The sequence below is a fragment of the Setaria italica genome, chromosome VIII (assembly GCF_000263155.2).
Source record: "Setaria italica strain Yugu1 chromosome VIII, Setaria_italica_v2.0, whole genome shotgun sequence".
In the NCBI taxonomy this organism is placed as follows: Eukaryota; Viridiplantae; Streptophyta; class Magnoliopsida; order Poales; family Poaceae; genus Setaria; species Setaria italica.
Genome location: NC_028457.1, coordinates 4,270,136 through 4,288,100, shown reverse-complemented (window position 1 = coordinate 4,288,100; position 17,965 = coordinate 4,270,136). Strand labels below are relative to the sequence as shown.

Sequence of the window (17,965 nt, the reverse complement as noted above, 5' to 3'; positions counted from 1 at the left end):
GATCAGCCCTCCACCTCAGCCCCTCCCCGCCGGCCCCCTCCACCCCTGCTACCTCCTCCTCCGCCCCCTCCTCCCCCGCCCCTCCCCGCCGGCCCTTCCCACCGGCCCCATCCACCCCCGCACACACACACACACTCCACGACATACACCCACGCACAAACACACACAAACACAAACAACCTCAGACACGTCACCGGACTTCGCCATCGCCGCTCACCTTGCCCAGCCACTGCTCCTCATCGCCGGTGAGGGGCGAGCGGAGGGGGAGGGGAGGGGAGGCAAGGAAGGGGCCGGCCGGCACAAGGAGGAAGAGGAAGGATCGAGAGAGAAAGAGAGAGAGGAGATAGAGGAGAGAGAGAGAGGCGGGGGAGGCGGAGCAGGCATCGAGGAGATAAAGGGAGGGCTGGTATGGGCGGCGCGCATGAAAAATATTCTAAGCCATCTAGTACCGGGTGGAGACTCTAACCGGTACTAGAGGGTGACCTCTATAGTACCGGATGGAGCCCCCATTCAGTGCTAGAGGGCCTCTGAGAGCTCACAAATTTGGATCCGGTACTAAAGCTAACATTAGTACCAGGTCCAAATGTGACCTGTACAAATGCTAGGGACGAAAGGTCTAGTAGTGGTTCTAATACTGATTCTAGAGTGCGTGTCCAGCACACAGACTCTGCCACACTTCAGCTCGGAAAGGAGATCGACACACAAATTAGAGAGGAATACACCGGCAGCCACGCCAGATCTACAGCCGAACAACAACGGACGGCTATGCGGGCGGCTGTGGACGGGTGGGAGCTGATGGGTGGGGCAGTGACAGACGGATGTGCAGAGGCAGCAGAGGAAGGGCATGTGCCGCTAGGGCATGGGAGTGAGTAGTGGAATGGATAATTGAACTTGACCGTTTCGAACTGATGGAGTGTGTGATATAGAGCAATCCACGTAGGGGTGCCAGCCTTCAACCGAAGCATGTCACCTTTAAGCAGGGACAGACATACTTGTTGAAACTCCATAGTACATATGCATGTAACTCCATTGTCAACTTGTATAAACTAAAGACTATGGTTAAGATGTATGCTAATGCCCCCCCCCCCTCCCAAAAAAAATTCATTCTAGCATCGTCACTGCCTTTAAGTTTATAATTTTTTTCACACAGTGACATTGACATATAGATACTACTGGCCCTAAGCATAACTTAATTTGTCCATTCGATTAAGTCTTTTCTTTCTTTCTTATTTCCTTACCCCTTGTCCTTTTATAGAGTGCCAGCGCTGAGAATTTGAATGCTTTTTCCAAATGTTGACTTGTCAGCACAAACCATCCCGTTCATAAGGTCCCATGGAAAGCATTGCACCTTCTTAAAAAAAAAACAAGGGAGAGCCTCCCATGTGGTCGAGTTTTTTTTTTACCAGAGATATTATTCTATGGCCTGGTACCAAATAAAACACTCAAGTCGTTCTCGTAGAAGAGAAAACATAATTTACAAGCTACAATTGAGTAATTACGATAGGCACGCGTACATAGACCGTTTCCCCCGTAAGCTTAAGTGCATGACGGAGACATATGGAGACTTTCCCTGTAAGCTACATATTATTTTTCTTGTTCCTTTTTATTAGAGGGCCATTGCTGAAAACAACTTGTGTGCTTAAAATTTTCAAGCTACTTCTTATCACAAAGACCATCCCATAGCCTTACCAACCAAAGATCAGCGGCGCCATGGGTGCCTTCTGAATCTATCCAGGTATGAGCTGTGTGCACCTCCCGCCTAGCTAGCTGCTACTTATTCGCGCAAATATTTGTATCGAATGCCTAGTTCAGCATCTCAGCCATGTCAAACTGTGCCATGTTCTTCGATGTAGGCACAGTTTTACTGCGGGCTAGAAGCTCCCAAGTGCAGATTATATTTAATTTGCTACCAGCCAGGCATCAAAGGGGGGTCGTGTTTGAATCGATTGGGAATTCGGATTTCTTTTCAGAACTCTACGATTGAGTTTAATTTGAGTCAATACCACCTAATCCAGAAATCTCCCCCTCGTCCAAAGGAGGCATCAAGTTTATCGAGGTAAACTACTAGCCAGAAAATTACTATAACACACGCTTTATATAGCATCAATGAGATGTCAATTATACCGTCAAAATTGAAAAGTACCTTGCTGAGTTCTCCCGTGCTACCCAACATATGTTCTTGTTAGTACCAAATTTCAATAATTCACTGATTCCTACTGGATCTGACTTAAGTACTGTAAACCTTTCAGTTTTTCATTTTGTGAACATTGCTCATTCTGAAAATTTTACCCAGCAGGGCAGCAAGCCGCAGAAGCTTACAACATGGTGGATGTTGGCTCTGTGATTGCATCCTTCTTCATCATGTTGAAACAGGACTTGTACGTCCTGATCCGCATCGAATTATTAGTTGCACTGGTCACGCTGCTGTTCCTTGTGATGTTTGTCATGGACTTTTACCGCTGCCGGTCTCGCAGCTCAATCGTAACTACTATATTGAAGACCCTAGATGGTCTTTCTGATCACATAGTGGTGTATCTCCTAGGAGCGATGCGATCTGCGGATTTCCACAAACAGCTGTTCCCGGTCTGGGCCATCATTCTGGTGAGCCTTCGTGCTAGCCTTGGCTACCTCTCAGGGTACAACATTGCCGACCGTGAACGCCGGGTCACAGAAGTGTCAAATGTGATACAGTTCATTGGGACAGGGGTCTTGATTAGCACACCTGCCTTGAAGTTCACAAAGCCACTCTGGTCGCTCTGGGCCATCCTAACACTGAGAAGCGTATACAGATTCTGGGCACACGGCGGAGCTGTCAAATCATTGTGGCATGGCCGGAGTTCAGAGTTCCTCCCAGAGTACCTACGTGTGGGCAAGGATGACCAACATGACTGGAGAAACAACTTGGACAACGGTGAAAACTACCTGGTTTATGGAGAGACTGATCAGAAGATCAAGATAAAGAAGCCTGAGTACGTTTTACAGCTCAATGTCACCAACCCAAATTCACTGATCACACTGGATAAGGTTCGTGATTGCTCTAAGCCATTACTGAGCTCCAGCATCAGCTCCAGATACTATGACATGACCCTAGCCTTCTCACTGTCAAGGCTGCTTCGCTGTAGGATCGAGGATGTGCCGCTGCACCCAGATAGCACCATCAGGACACGGAATCTAATCACTTCACATATCATTGGTGACCAAGACCAACATGCAGAGTCTGATATGGACACAGCGAAAACGGCAACACGGACATTCAAAATCCTTGAATTGGAGCTTGCGTTCATCAGAGATTACTTCTGCACCCTATACCCTGTAGTCTTCTGGCGAGGACTTCTTTCCCTCTTTTTGAGCCTCCTCCAGTCCATAGCAACCTTTGCTGTTGCATTATGGTTGGCCGTGGACATCCGTAGTTTACTCAAGGAGAAGGATGACGTTGAAATCCGGGTTGGTGGATTCAATGTTGATCTCATCATCACATGGGTGTTCCTATTCTTCATGATGTTCAAGGAGGTCTGGGAGATGGTTACCTACCTGCTGTCAAACTGGACCAGATTACTCCTCGTGTGCAAGTATGTGCAAAACCAATGCTGGCACATAATGGATACTGGTCCCACAGAGTGTCTCATAAGTTCATTCTTCTCCTCTAAACTTGCCGACCCATGGCATGGACGCATTGACCAGTACGAGTTTTTGCAGTCATGTACTTACAAACCAACATTCTGGAAAATAGCCCACGCAATTACCTTGGGAAAGACTCCACAGAAACTTGATGGAAGGCGATCTGGTAATACCATCAAGATCCCTGAATGTGTAAAGGTAGCTGTCCTTCAGGAACTCCGTCGCTTAGACCTCAACGGTCAACAGTTGCAGAGAGACGTTCGGTCACTAAGGTTTGGGAGGTACGAATGGGCCCTGTTTAGGCTGACCAAATGTTCTCAGTCGATTCTAGTGTGGCACATTGCAACCAGTCTCTGTGAGATCAAACTTGCGCAAGGCAAGAACATCGACTTAAGCAAACCGAGTTTCCTGCGCTCTATGTGGTCATGGTTGAAAGAACAGGTCTGCTGCTCTTCCCACCCGTTCCTTGTTGATGAGAATATCAGTCTAAAAGGTCAACTCCTGATTAATTACCGCATCGCTAACAGCCTGTCACGATACTGTGCGTATCTGCTGGTTTATCAGTCCGAACTGTTGCCGGACAGTTTTATTACGCCTGAATGGATATTTGAGACAACCTTAGAGTATGCTTGCAACAACCTCAAAGATTGTGAGTCAACAAAATGTAGGTATGACACGTTGATGGCAATAGCACAGGAAGCAGTGCAGGACAGTGAGCTTGGGAAGCTGGCTATGAACATAGTGCAGCAGGGTGCTATGTTAGCCAAGGACCTGATCGACAACGAGGATGAAGAGAATCGTTGGGACATTCTTGCAGGAGTGTGGACCAAACTACTGGTGCACATTGCCCCCAGTTGGAATGCAGAAGCCCACAAGAATGGCCTCGAGTCCGGAGGCGAGTTAATAACTCTCATATGGGCATTACTTTGGCACTGCGGCGTCGCCAAGAGCAGCATGTGGGATGATGATAGAGCACCCGAAAGCACTGCTCAAGCACCTCAGGAAAATACTACTGAAACAAGAAACACTCAGTTTGCTGACGAACAAGGTAATGAGGATGAGACTCGAATCTCAGAAAAGCACGAGGCAAGCATTTTAGGAGGGAATGGGATTCCAGAAATGCCCGGACTGAGACAGAGGAGCAAGCCCAAGTCGAGAATGGAGCAAGGAGCACCGTATCTCCAAGTAAGTCCATGAATCTTGTGGACTAAACGCTTGGTTTATTTCAGAGCCTATACGGGCAAGTTCCCTGGATCTGGACTCGGATATCACGGCTAATGGGACATATGGATCGTTGAAGCAAGGAAACAGCCTTGGTCAGGGAGGACTGCATCAGAGGTGAAGGAAACAACTACCTGTAGTTTGCAATATACTATGTGTGAAACTATGGTTTGGATCCTCAATTTGCTTCTGGCCTGTTGTTTATGGCCGTGCATGTTTTTGCCTATGATTCTGTATCTGTATGTGTTTCCTGTATTTTCTTATTGACCTCCTGTACGGGATGAACTTCAATTATTGTGCTATCAGAATCCTTGGTTTATTCAGTTATAAACTTTGATAAGTAAACACTCCACGCGACCTTTGGGTGCTGCCGCCAGAGTAGCAATGATGTAAACAGAAGAAGAGTATGTACTGTTACTAACGGGTGCAGGAGCAGGGCACATCAGTGGCAAAAAATTAACTGCTCCAAGCACCCCCAATGCAATCTGAATTTCTTTGCTTATGTGGCATGAAATTCAACCTTAGTCACAGTCCGGAATTATCCGGACCGGACCCCCAATGTTTAGTACTATTAGCAATCCATGGCACCACGCTGGAACCATGGCATCAGAGGCCATCAGCTAATCTCCCCCCGTTCGGTTACGACAAAGGACAGACATACCTCGATGGCTCGGTTGATCCAGGAAGAAGGAAGGCCTCGCGGGCCGGCTCCGGCGGAACGGGAGTACCCCGGAGCAACGGCGGCAGGACCTACTACGCCGCGTCGTGCGGCTACCCGGCCTCCTCGCCCTCAGGCTCCTTCCACAGCTCCGCCGAAACGGCGGCGAGCTGTACGGTCCCGCCGGTCCCTCACCGCGTGCAAGTGGTTTGAGGGGTAATGATGAGAGGTCCAGCGTGGGAGCGGCCAATATAGCAAAATGTTTGTTGATAAAAAAAAAAGCAAAAGTTTGTTTGTACCACTGGAGATGACATGCCTGGAACGTGTTTTTTTTAAAAAAAATAATAAACAAAAAAAATTATATGTATAGAACAATTTGATACACAATAATTTTATATTTATATAGCTAAGATTTACTTGCGGTAGTAATGTGTTTTCAGAAAACATAGCAAACAAGAATTTTATATATTTATCAACCAACAATTTAGTATTATATTCAGAAATAAAAAAACATAAATTACACCATAATTATTCATATTAATCAATTTAGCATGTATTTTTTGTAAAATGTAGCAAACAATTTTTTTATATTCATAAATCGAAAGACTATGGTCTCATACACAATGGAGGGATAGCGGAGGTAGGATTGAATTACTATTAAATTATTCATAATCCACATACGAGTCATGTGCATTTGGCGCGTAGTCTAAAAATTAAACCTAGTACATAAAGATTTTATATTTATAAAAAATCTATTAAATAATATTTTATATTTATTGAAAAATAGTACATGTAGGAAGTTAGTATTCTTGAAATATTAGTAATAAGAATTTTAAATATAGTAACAACAATTTAGCATCATACATAGTAAAATTATTAGTACCAAAAACTTAACCATGGCACAATTATTTCCATCATCTTCAAACTTTCATCTTTCAACTCAGATATCAGAATCACAAATCATAATAGTAGACATGCAACAGATTGTAATTCAGTAACCATGATTCACGCATTATTTAGATTTAATTAGTACAGTTGAGCATTGCATTCTATAAACAATTTACAAGATTTGTCGAATAACTTTTCATTGGCTCCATCGTCGCGCTTGTGATGAAGCGTCATCAAGATCACTGTCTCGAGGAAGGTCGTAACTTGAACTGTCATCGCTCGAGGAATCAAATTGCTCACAGCACCAAACTGTGTTCCTAACTGGGCAGCTCTGCCATCCCAGGCATCCTAACTGTGTTCCTGACCGTACCAAAGATGATCTCGAGATCAAGGAACTGGTTGCTCGCAAAAATAACTCAGCACTGGCATATGATATTCTTAGGCAAATCTCTTAGAACAGCTTGGAATGTAAAACATTGAAAGCGTCTGGGCACTATCTGATATGCTTAAAGGGGTGTTTGGGAACACCTTGTTAAAGTTTACACTGCACACAATTCGGATTGTTCGGATGCTAATCAGAAGTGCTAAATATAAGCTAATTACAAACTCATTGCACAGATGGAGTATAATTCGCGAGACGAATCTATGAAGCCTAATTAGTCCATGATTTGACAATGTTGTGCTACAGTAACCATTTGCTAATGATGGATTAATTAGGCTTAATAGATTCGTCTCGCGAATTAGCACAAGGTTCTGCAATTAGTTTTATAATTAGCTCATGTTTAGTCCTCCTAATTAGCATCCGAACATCCGATGTGACACTGTTAAAGTTTAGCACCTCGTATCCAAACAGCCCCAAGTATAAGAATATAATATGCATCCATGGTCCAATTCAATGAGGTGTAAATCATAGGTAACTGAATCTGTACAATATTAACTAAATTGACATATCAGAGGTTTAGTATTTGACTTGACAACTGAAGCCTAGATCTGATTCAGAAAGAATTGCAGATCTGAATGATCTTTTTTAATCAACAATGTAAAAAAAATAACCTTATCGTTGGTAAACTATCACATACCCAAATCAATAAAAGTTAGTGTTTCAAAAATAAAAGTTCATGTTTCAGGCTTTAAGCTACTATATATGGACACATCATACCAAAAATGTTTTCCTTAGCTCCTATATATGCGGGATTACATGCTCATGGAAGCTGAGAATCTATTCCATAAAAAATCTTCTGCGCGTATACATATCATGCGACCTCGAAGTCATTCCCTCCGTTCCTTTTACATTGCTTCAATGTTATCTCCGAAGAATTCTCTTTAGGTACATCCCGAAGCATTCTGCAAACTCGCTAGTTCATTGTTCACTCTGAAGAATCCATAGCATTAGCATACTCTTTGTGCATGGTAAACCAGATGCAGATAGAAAACGTCCATAATTATGCACTCATCATACGTCCATTCCGGAGGGCCATGCTAATTCACGAAGCTGCTCGGAGAGATGCTATTCATGGCTTCGCTCCATTTGTTCCTGCTCTGTATCTGTCTGAACAAGCCACTGGGCCAAGGACTGTCGCAGCAAGCGACGGGCCGAGGCCCACGTAGCACAAGGTGAAGAGGAGCAGGAGCCCGTGTTGCTGATGGCATCAGCGACCATCTTCCCCAACTCGTCCCCCAGCTGCGCCGCCGGCGCCACCGTCGATCCGTCGCCCGGAGCTCCGCCCCCTCCGCGTCGTCGAAGCCAAGGTACTTTCGCAGCTCGATGATGAGGTGGAGCGTGACGAGGGACTTTGGTAACCGGCGCCACAAACCACATGTCAGGCTGTCGCGGCCTGTTCTTCGACCTCGACACCCAGATCCGCGCGTCCGTCCATTTCGGCGACGGATCCAGCACCGTCATCTTCAAGGACAGCCTCCTTCACATCTGGGACGAGAAGCACCGGCTGCTCGCCAGAGTGCACCGATCGGCGAATCGGTTGTACCTCCTGCGCGTCACCGTAGCCCACCCTCTCTGCTTGGCCGCGCGTCGCGACGACAGCGTGTGGCTTTGGCATGAGCGGTTTGGGCACTTGCACTTCGACGCGCTGCGCAAGCTCGGTCAGAATGAGATGGTGGATGGGCTCCCCGTCGTCAAGCACGTCCACCAGCTCTAAAAGGACTACGTCGCCACCAAGCTGGAGCGAAGGCCGTTCCCGACACAGGCGAAGCGCCGCGCGGAGGGGCTCCTGGACCTAATCCATGGGGACCTCCGCGGGCCCATCATGCCGCCGACGCCAGGCGGCAAGAACTACTTCCTGCTCTTGATCGATGACTGGAGAAGGTACATATGGATCACCCTCCTCGCCGCCAAGAGCAATGCGCTGGCGGCGGTGCGGAAGTTCCAAGCCAAGGTGGAGGTGGAGACCGGCCGGCGCATGTGCGTGCTCCGCACGGACCATGGGGGTGACTTCACCTCTGTGGAGTTTGTGGAGTACTGAACGGCGCACGGAGTCCAGCGACAACACTCGGCGCCGTACACTCCTCAACAGAACGGGGTGGTGGAGCGGGGAACCAGCCCGTGGTCACCATGTCCAGGAGCCTGCTGAAGGGCCGGAATATGCCGGCCACGTTTTGGGGTGAAGCCGTCGCCACGGCGGATCAGTTCCTCCTGAACAGGGCGCCCACCAAGAGCGTCGACGGCATGACGCCGCTCGAGGCTTGGCATGGCCGCAAGCCGAATGTGCACTTCCTACGCACGTTTCGGGTGCGTGGCCCATGTCTAGACGAATAAGCCTCACCTGAAGAAGCTGGAGGATAGGAGCTCGCCGGCGGTCTTCATCAGATACGAGCCCGGCGCCAAGGCGTGTCATTTCTACGACCGAGAGATGCGGCGCGAGATCGTGTCACGAGATGTCGTGTTTGATGAACACACGTCTTGGGACTGGAGCGAGGATAATGACTACGTCGCCGCGCACAGCTCCGACTTCTCCGTTGAGTATCTCATGGAGAAACAAGCGTGGGCGACGCCACGTATCAAGACATCATTGCGCCACTCCCGTGACGCCAGCTCCAGACCCCGCCACACCTGCAACGACACCTGCGCTGCAGCAACTGGTTGATTTCGTATCGCCACCGACTGACGCCATGGACTACCTCGACGACAAGAACGACGACATCACGCACAGGTACCGCGCCGTCGACGACATCCTCGATGCGGCCACGCCACCAGGTTTTGCCCCTCGGAACCTTGGTGCCGAGCTGTGGTGGGGGTCTATGTTGATGATCTTGTCATCACCGGCAGCGATGTCAGTGAGATTGAGAGATTCAAGCTTGAGATGAAGTCCAAGTTCAAGATGAGTGACCTCGGGTTGCTCTGCTTCTATTTGGGTATCGAGGTGGCTCAGAAGGAGGACGGCATCATCATCTCCCAATTGGCGTATGCGGCGCAAGATCCTCGATCGGGCGGGGATGGCCGGCAGCAACCCGAGCCACACACCCATGGAGCCAAGACTCAAGCTGAGCAAGGTGAGCTCATCCCTGCCTGTTGACGCGACGGAGTATCGAGGCATCGTCGGCTGTCTCCGGTACTTGGTGCACAAGTGGCCGGACATCTCCTACGCCGTCGGCTACGATAGCCGGTTCATGGAGAGCCTCACCGCAGAGCATCTTGCCGCAGTGAACCGCATTCTATGCTACATTGCCGGCACCATCGACTACGGCTGCCACTACAAGAAGATTGGAGCAGAGGTCAAGCTGCTCGGGTACAGCGACTCCGACATGGCCAGCGACGTCGACACCCGCATGAGCACTACTGCCGTGCTGTTCTTCTACGGCTCCAGTCTGGTAAGTTGGCAATCTCAAAAATAGATGGTCGTCGCGTTGTCATCCTATGAAGCGGACTGCATTGCGGCAAACGACGGCAACCTGTCAAGGCATTTAGCTGGCGTAGCTCCTTTCTAAACCGAAGAGTGAGAAGCACAAGCCTTTCGTTCTGAAGATGGACAGCCAATCGGCAATTGCACTTAAGGGGGTGTTTGGATCCCCGGGCTAAATTTTAGTCCCTGTCACATCGAATGTTTGACACTAATTAGGAGTATTAAATATAGGCTAATTACAAAATCAATTTCACAACCCCTAAGCTTTATCGCGAGACGAATCTATTAAACCTAATTAGTCCATGATTTGACAATATGATGCTACAGTAAACATTCGCTAATGATGGATTAATTAGGCTTAATAGATTCGTCTCGCGATTTAGCCTAGGGGTTCTGCAATTAGTTTTGTAATTAGCTCATGTTTAATCCTCCTAATTAGCATCTGAATATCCGATGTGACACGGACTAAACTTTAGCTCCAGGATCCAAACATCCTCTTAGTAAGAATCCTGAGCAAGCACATAGATACTCGATTCCATTATATTCGTGAATGCATTGGAGACGGGAGGACGGACGTTGAGCATGTCTACACTGAGGGGCAGCTCGCTGATGTTCTGACAAAGTTGCTCGGGCGCGACAGGTCCTAAATCCTCGACGACACAGGCTGGTCAGACAACCGAGGGGAGCGCCGGCTGTACTATCAGAGTGCAACAAGGAGGACCCCAGGTGTCTGTGGCGTGGCCAGCTCTCTCTTGCGGCCCCGGCGCCCCGTTGGAGAGATCATCCATACTTGCTCCATCACAAGTGCAGAATTCGGTTTTTTAGATCAGAAAGTACCCATGAATTTGAGTGCGTTCATAAGTCATTTGACTGACTTAGCTCCGAAGCTACAACTTTGCTTGCGAAGGAAGATCCCAATCCTTGTACTCTATTTTAATATTTAATATAATCGAGTCCTTAAGTATAGAAAAAACTTTCATGGTACGCGGGCAGGTTGACTAGGCTCGCGGTGCCGCTCTGCTGCATAATGTTGAATTGATGATGCCGAGGGTGTATGTAGCTGACGGCGAACTCATTTTTTTTTTCTACACGCGAATCATTTTCCATTGACGTTTGGATTTTATCTGCAGGTGATTAATTACGCGGACCATGAAGATAGAGATGGGACACAATCTGCGCATTTCTTAGACAAAAGACATGGTTTATCTGTGCGACGACCCACCTGTTATTGGAGCTTTCTCTATTTGATGGTAAAAGGCTAAAAGCCGATGATAATGATAACAAACGGATGAATCCGAAAACGTCTTTATTACCGATTGGGAAACCCACTTTAGTACAAAGAAAATTCATTATCATTATTTCAATCATAAAATTTAGAATGAGTTGATCTCTCTTTTGGCTTCTGATATCACAAGTTCTATCATAAAAGTTGTTAAAGAGGTCAAGTATTTCTCTGTTATCCTAGATTGTACCCTTGATGTCAGTCATCAAGAACAAATAATTTTATTAGTTCGATGTGTTAATTTGTCTGATGGCAATATAAAATTGAGGAGTACTTTTTGGGGTTCTTGAAGGTGGATGACACATCTGGTTTGGGATTTTTTAATGTATTGCTTGAATCTATGGAGTCCTTTGACCTAAATATTAGTGACATAAGGGGTCAAGGCTATGATAATGGTTCTAATATGAAAGGAAAATATAAAAGGGTAAAAACACGATTACTTGATATCAATCCAAGAGCATTGTATATACCATGTGCGTGCTATAGTCTAAATCTTACTCTTTATGATATGATAAAATCTAGTGGGAAAGCTGTTGCATTTTTTGGAATTGTTCAACGCATATATGTATTATTTGTTGGTTCTACGAAAAGGTGGAATGTTTTGCTTAAACATGTTCCTAGTCTAACTGTGAAATCATTATCCAATACTCATTGGGAGAGTCGAATCAAAAGTGTCACAGCAATAAGATATCAAGCTACTGAGTTAACATCTGTTTTGTCTGAGTTACATCATGATTCTGACATCGAACCTAAGGATAGAAGTGATGCAAAAAATTTATTTGATGCACTTGGCAGCTTTGAGTTTCTACTTGGTATGGTTATCTGACATGATATTTTATTTGTTGTAAATAAAGTGAGTAAGAAGTTGCAATTGCCAGCCATGTCCATTGACTCTACTTTGAAGCAAATACAAGGTATAACGCAATACTTTGAGAATTACAGAAATGAGAGGTTTTTCTTCTAGTATGATCATCGCCAAAGGTATTGCAACAGACATGGGTGTAGAGGCATCATTTCGAAAAAACGTCATGCTACGATGAAGAAATAGTTCGATGAAAGTAATTGCCAGGAAGAAATTCTTGAAGCTGAGAAGGCATTTGAAGTTGATTTTTTTTTGTTTTGGTTAATATAGCAATCGCTTCTTTGAAGAAGAATGGATTACTCATGGTGTTTAAAAATATATTCAGATTTCTTATGAGCTCAAGCACTTTGAAGTCATTAAATGATAATGAATTTGAAGAATGTTGCACTAAATTTGCAGAAACTTTTTCTTTTGATGGTTCATCTGATGTTGAGGTATATGATCTTATTTCTGAATTAAAGATTGTGAAATTCACTTTGCCAGATGGCGTAATGCCTGCTATGGACATTTTTGAGCATGTTAGAGACGTGGATTGTTATCCTAACGTCTCCATTACTTACCGACTCTTATTTACTATGCCTGTGACTGTCGCATCGGCTGAAAGAAGCTTTTCAAAGTTGAAGTTATTGAGGAACTATTTGAGGTCAACAATGACTCAGGACAGGTTAAATGGTTTGGCAACATTATGCATCGAGAATAAATTATTGGATGAGATTGACATCAACCCTATCATAAGTGACTTTGCATCGAGGAATGTTAGAATAAACTTTTAAGGTAATATGTATAAGTAATTTGATATGAATATTGCTTTTAAATACATTTAAGTATTTATTAGTAACATTTCATATATATTTGTATAATATTTATATTAAAAGGTTCCGAGTTTTACTTTCGACTCGAGCTTCCCAAATCTCAGGACCGGACCTGCCCATCCTCGCTCCATCACAAGTGCAGAATTCTTCGGTTTTCTAGACCATCAATTACCGCGATGAATTTGAGTACGTTCATTTAACGCGATGAATTTGAGTACGTTCATTTAAGTCATCTGACTGACTCCTTTTTAGTAGCTCAGAAGCTGCAACTTTGCTTGGGAAGGAAGACCCCAATCCTTGTACTCTATTTTAATATTTAATATAATCGAGCCCTTAAGTATAGAAAAAACTTTCATGGTACGCGGGCAGGTTGACTAGGCTCGCGGTGCCGCTCTGCTGCATGGTGTTGAATTGATGATGCCGAGGGTGTATGTAGCTGACGCCGAACTCTTTTTTTTTCCTACACGCGAATCATTTCCCATTGACGTTTGGATTTTATCTGCAGGTGATTAATTACGCGGATCATGGAGATAGAGATGGGACACAATCTGCGCATTTCTTAGACAAAAGACATGGTTTATCTGTGCGACGACCCGCCTGTTATTGGGAGCTTCCTCTATTTGATGGTAAAAAGGATAATGATAACAAACGGATGAACTCCTTCCTAACTGTATATGCATGTAGGTACCTAATAACAGTACAAGTAATATTAGGTTATACTGCCTTTGTTTATTTTTGTGAGCTATACCTTGCTCTCCTGTCTCTCTAACTCTGAGATCTTGAACTATACTAGAGTCTAAGTCTGGTGTAGCAACACGTCACTACCGGAAACAGTAACTTTACCGAGTGCCCCAGGCACTCGGCGAAGGTCCAAATATACTCGGCAAAGGGTTTGCCGAGTGTAACACTCGCGAGCCCTACTTGGCAAACTTTCCCTCGGCAAACAGTGTGTTTGCCGAGTGTCGACCGTCGGGCACTCGGCAAAGCCTTTGTCGAGTGCCAGAAAACACTCGGCAAAATATAACACTCGGCATAAAGGCGATAACGATATGTGACGGTAACGGCTCCTTTGTCGAGTGCCAGACGGCCGACACTCGGCGAAGACTTAAGTTTTACCGAGTGTATTTTAAATGACACTCAGCAAAAAGAAAATCTTTGCCGAGTGTATTTCTACATGGCACTCGGTGAAAGTACACGGTTTGCCGAGTGCCTTTTAAATGACACTCGGCAAAGAGGCCCCATCAGCCAGATTTTTTTGAACCGGTTGTCGAGTGTTTTTTCCAGTGGCACTCGGCGAACCTACATAGTTTGCCGAGTGCCTTCCTTTTGGCACTCGGCAAAGAGACCAATCCCGCAAAAATGTTATGATGCCTTTGCCGAGTGTTTTGGCAATGCACTCGGCAAAGCCGTCGAACTAACAGAAAATGGCCTCTTTGCCGAGTCTTAACACTCGGCAAAGTATCCACCCACCTACTGAAAAAACAGAAATGTTACGTATAAAGGACCCCTCTCAAAAAACAACCACAGAAGCACAGGCATATAAATTACACCATAGGCATATAAATTGCACCACAAGCATCACAAGCATATAAATTGCACCACAAGCATCACAAGTTCTTGTCGAAACAAGTAATTCACAAGTTTTGCATCACAAACACCTCTAGTTCACAAGTTACTGAGGAGGATGAGGAGGCTGAGGAGGATGTGCAGGTGGCCACTGCCCCCAAGAAGATTCTGCATTGGACGCCGCCGATTGATTCTGCACAAAGTTATAGAGATTGCATTAGTCACTTTTCTAGTGTAAGTCTGTAGTGCCTGTAGTTTCTAGTTTAACTATAGATTGATTGTAAGGTTGAGAGTGACTCACAGGAGTAGCTGCAGGAGGTGGTGGAGGTGGCGGGAATAGGTTCGGTGGCATAGGTGGTGGAGTCTGACCTAAACTGTGAAAGACACTCTGCATGTATTGGAACATCTGCTCCATCCTCTGCCTTTCTAGCTGCCGATCCGCCTCGATCCTCACCTCTAGTTCCTCCCGGCGCTTCCGTTCTACCTCTACCTAGGCCTACAATATTTCATCCCAATGTCTTATTGCCAAGCAAAAGATATGTACAAAATGAATAAAAAATTAAAGAAACAGGAATAACCTGCAGAGCCTGCATCTGTAACTGTGCAGCGGTAGGCCGTGCCCGTATCATGGGGCTCGAGTCCGTGCTCCTTGCTCGGATCTGGGAGAGGGTGGGAGTACTGGCAGTGTCGATCACGCTATCTCCAATCCAATATCTTCCATACTTCTTCCCTCCTCCCACCCTCATCACAATTTCAGGATCAATATCCTAAGAGCTCGGATCGAACTCTGGCCCATGAACCTCCCTCGCCATTGCTGTGTACTTGGTGACACGGCTGTGGATGCTAGGATGGCTGTATGCCTCGGGCGGGTCCTCCAGGTTGAAGTCGATGTCTGCCGTGGCCTTGCCCTTTTTGGACATAACCCATGCCTTGAACCGGGAGCACTCCTGGCCTTCATGTGATGATGTCTGCGGCAAAAATACAAAAGGATTACAAAATATGCAGTATTATGTGTATTCTGTGTGAGAATAAAGAAATGAATTCACGTACCCATTTTTCCTTGTATTCATCAAGGCTCAAGCTGCCTTGATGGTGTGGTGCATATGGCATCTGCAGACGCCGCTCCCGGCAAGCAACGTGGTTCTCCAACCACCCGGGCTGCAACCACACGTCCACCATTTGTTCCCAGCACCGGGTAAAGGATCGGCACCACCATGGAGGCACCTACATCATCAAGTGTGTGACATAGCACCTGCCACACATGCTCAGGGATATAGCCTCGAACCATCACCGGAAGTAGGCGCTCAATCCATATGTGATAATCATGACTTTTGAGCCCGTTGATTCGCATAGTAGCTAAGTTCACTTCCCTCTTCAGATTCGCTGCATACCCATCAGGGAACATTAATGTTTGGAACCATTCTAATACCTTCCTCCTTTGGGCCCTCGTTAGGACGAAGTCAGCCTTAGGCTTTCTCCACGACTTGCCGGCTCTAGGAGGCGCCATGTCTAGCTTTGGTCTGTTGCATAACATTGCTTGATCCACTCTAGCCTTAACGTTATCCTTTGTCTTGTCAGGAATGTCCATAATTGTACCAAAAATTGCCTCGGCAATGTTCTTTTCAGTGTGCATAACATCAATATTATGTGGGAGAAGAAGATCATCAAAATAGGGGAGGTTCCACAAGCACGATCTCTGAGTCCAAGCATGTTGCTTGCCATATCCCACAAAACCACCATCATGATTGTTGAACTCAAGAGCGTCTAACTGAGCACGAACCGCGGCTAAGGTCAGCATCTGCGGTGGAGGGTCGTTAACTACGACATCTTTCGTAAAATTTCTAATATCTCGTCTGAAAGGATGGTCAGGAGGAAGGAATTGTCGATGTTTGTCGAATGAAGAATATTTGCCACCCTTCGTCAACCAAATGAATTTCAAAGAAGCCTTGCATACTGGGCATGGGAACTTCCCGTGAACACACCAGCCACAGAAAATACCATATGCTGGCAAGTCATGTAGGGAGTAGTGGTACCAAACATGCATCTTGAAGTTTATCCTTGTAGCACGGTCGTATTTCCATACCCCTTCATCCCATGCACGGACCAAATCATCAATCAGAGGCTCCATGTACACACTCATATTATTCCCTGGATGTTCTGGAATTATCAACGATAAAAATATGTTCTGTCGCTGAAAGATAACACCAGGGGGGAGATTGAGGGGGATAACGAACATAGGCCAACAGGTGTACGGGGCGGCAGCCATTCCATAAGGATTGAACCCATCTGTTGCGAGCGCAACACGTACATTACGAGCCTCTCGAGCTTTCTCATGATAAATCGCATCAAACTTTGTCCAGGCTTCGCCATCGGATGGGTGTACAAGCTTCTCAGCATTGTATCGACGTCCGGTTTTGTGCCATGTCATTTGTTTCGCGGATTCTTCACACATGTAAAGCCGTTGGATCCTCGGTATGAAGGGAAGGTACCGAAGGATCTTCACAGGAATTGCAAGCTGCTTCTTCTGACCGTCACCGGAGTCTACCTCCAGGAACCTAGACGATTCGCACTTTACACAATACTTTGCTTCCGGATATTCCTTTCTAAATAAGATGCATCCATTCGGACAAGCATGTATCTGCTCGTACGGCATCTTAAGTGCACGAAGAAGTTTTTGTGCCTCATACATAGACTTTGGAAAGATGTGACCCTCCGGGAGCAGGCTCCCAAAAACTGCCAACATAATATCGAAGGCGTTTCGACTCAAGCTAAACTGGAACTTCACAGCCATTAGACGTGCAATGACATCCAGTTGAGAGACCTTGGTATGCCCGTGAAGGGGTTGCTGTGCCGCACACAACATGTCGTAATACGCCTTTGCGGTAGCCTCGGGCTCCTCCTCCCTACGAGCTTCATGATAGTCATCTAACATGTCTCCTACCCCGGCGTCATCATCATATTGCTCGATACGTTGTCTGATGACCTCGTCCCTCCCACGATCGACTTCACCATGGTAGATCCATATGGTATAATCTAATGTAAATCCGTGCCTAACAAGATGTTTACCCATTTCTAACTTGTTTTGCCGACGCATGTTTGCACATTTGCTACACGGACACCAAGTATCTCTTCCTCCTTTGATCCTTGCAAATGCCCGTTCCAAGAAAGCATCGGTCTTGTTTATCCATTCATCGGTCAACG

The 17,965-nt window shown here is 46.0% G+C and overlaps 3 protein-coding genes across 6 annotated transcripts in view; 2 read left to right on the top strand and 1 right to left on the bottom strand.

Moving 5' to 3' along the window:
* LOC101766871 overlaps nt 1-5,704 on the bottom strand; it is a 9,458-nt gene extending 3,754 nt beyond the window's left edge. For all 3 annotated transcript variants that reach the window (XM_004978758.3, XM_004978759.3, XM_004978760.3), the window contains exon 1: nt 5,501-5,704. The gene's annotated coding sequence lies outside the window, so the exon portion shown is untranslated. The remainder of the gene's footprint in view (nt 1-5,500) is intronic.
* Nucleotides 1,104-5,179, top strand: LOC101765912. Of its 2 annotated transcripts, none has more exons than XM_012848566.2 (3): nt 1,104-1,735; nt 1,854-2,056; nt 2,294-5,179. In XM_012848566.2, exon 3 carries the CDS (start codon nt 2,323-2,325, stop codon nt 4,813-4,815), a length of 2,493 nt encoding a protein of 830 aa, XP_012704020.1. In that variant the 5' UTR covers nt 1,104-1,735; nt 1,854-2,056; nt 2,294-2,322; the 3' UTR covers nt 4,816-5,179. The 2 variants fall into 2 exon arrangements, with proteins under 2 accessions (XP_012704020.1, XP_012704019.1); XM_012848565.2 differs by having other exon boundaries at nt 1,108-1,735; nt 2,297-5,179.
* A 4,131-nt stretch (nt 5,705-9,835) lies between the features above and the next one.
* LOC106804453 (uncharacterized mitochondrial protein AtMg00810-like) lies at nt 9,836-12,878 on the top strand. The gene is made up of 2 exons (XM_014805613.1): nt 9,836-10,210; nt 12,870-12,878. The coding sequence occupies exons 1-2, from the start codon at nt 9,836-9,838 to the stop codon at nt 12,876-12,878; spliced, it is 384 nt and encodes a 127-aa protein (XP_014661099.1).
* Nucleotides 12,879-17,965: the final 5,087 nt, after the last annotated feature.

Coding starts and splice junctions, on each gene's coding strand:
- LOC106804453 (XM_014805613.1), top strand. CDS start 9,836: ATGGCCGGCAGCAACCCGAGCCACACACCCATGGAGCCAAGACTCAAG.
- LOC101765912 (XM_012848566.2), top strand. CDS start 2,323: ATGGTGGATGTTGGCTCTGTGATTGCATCCTTCTTCATCATGTTGAAA.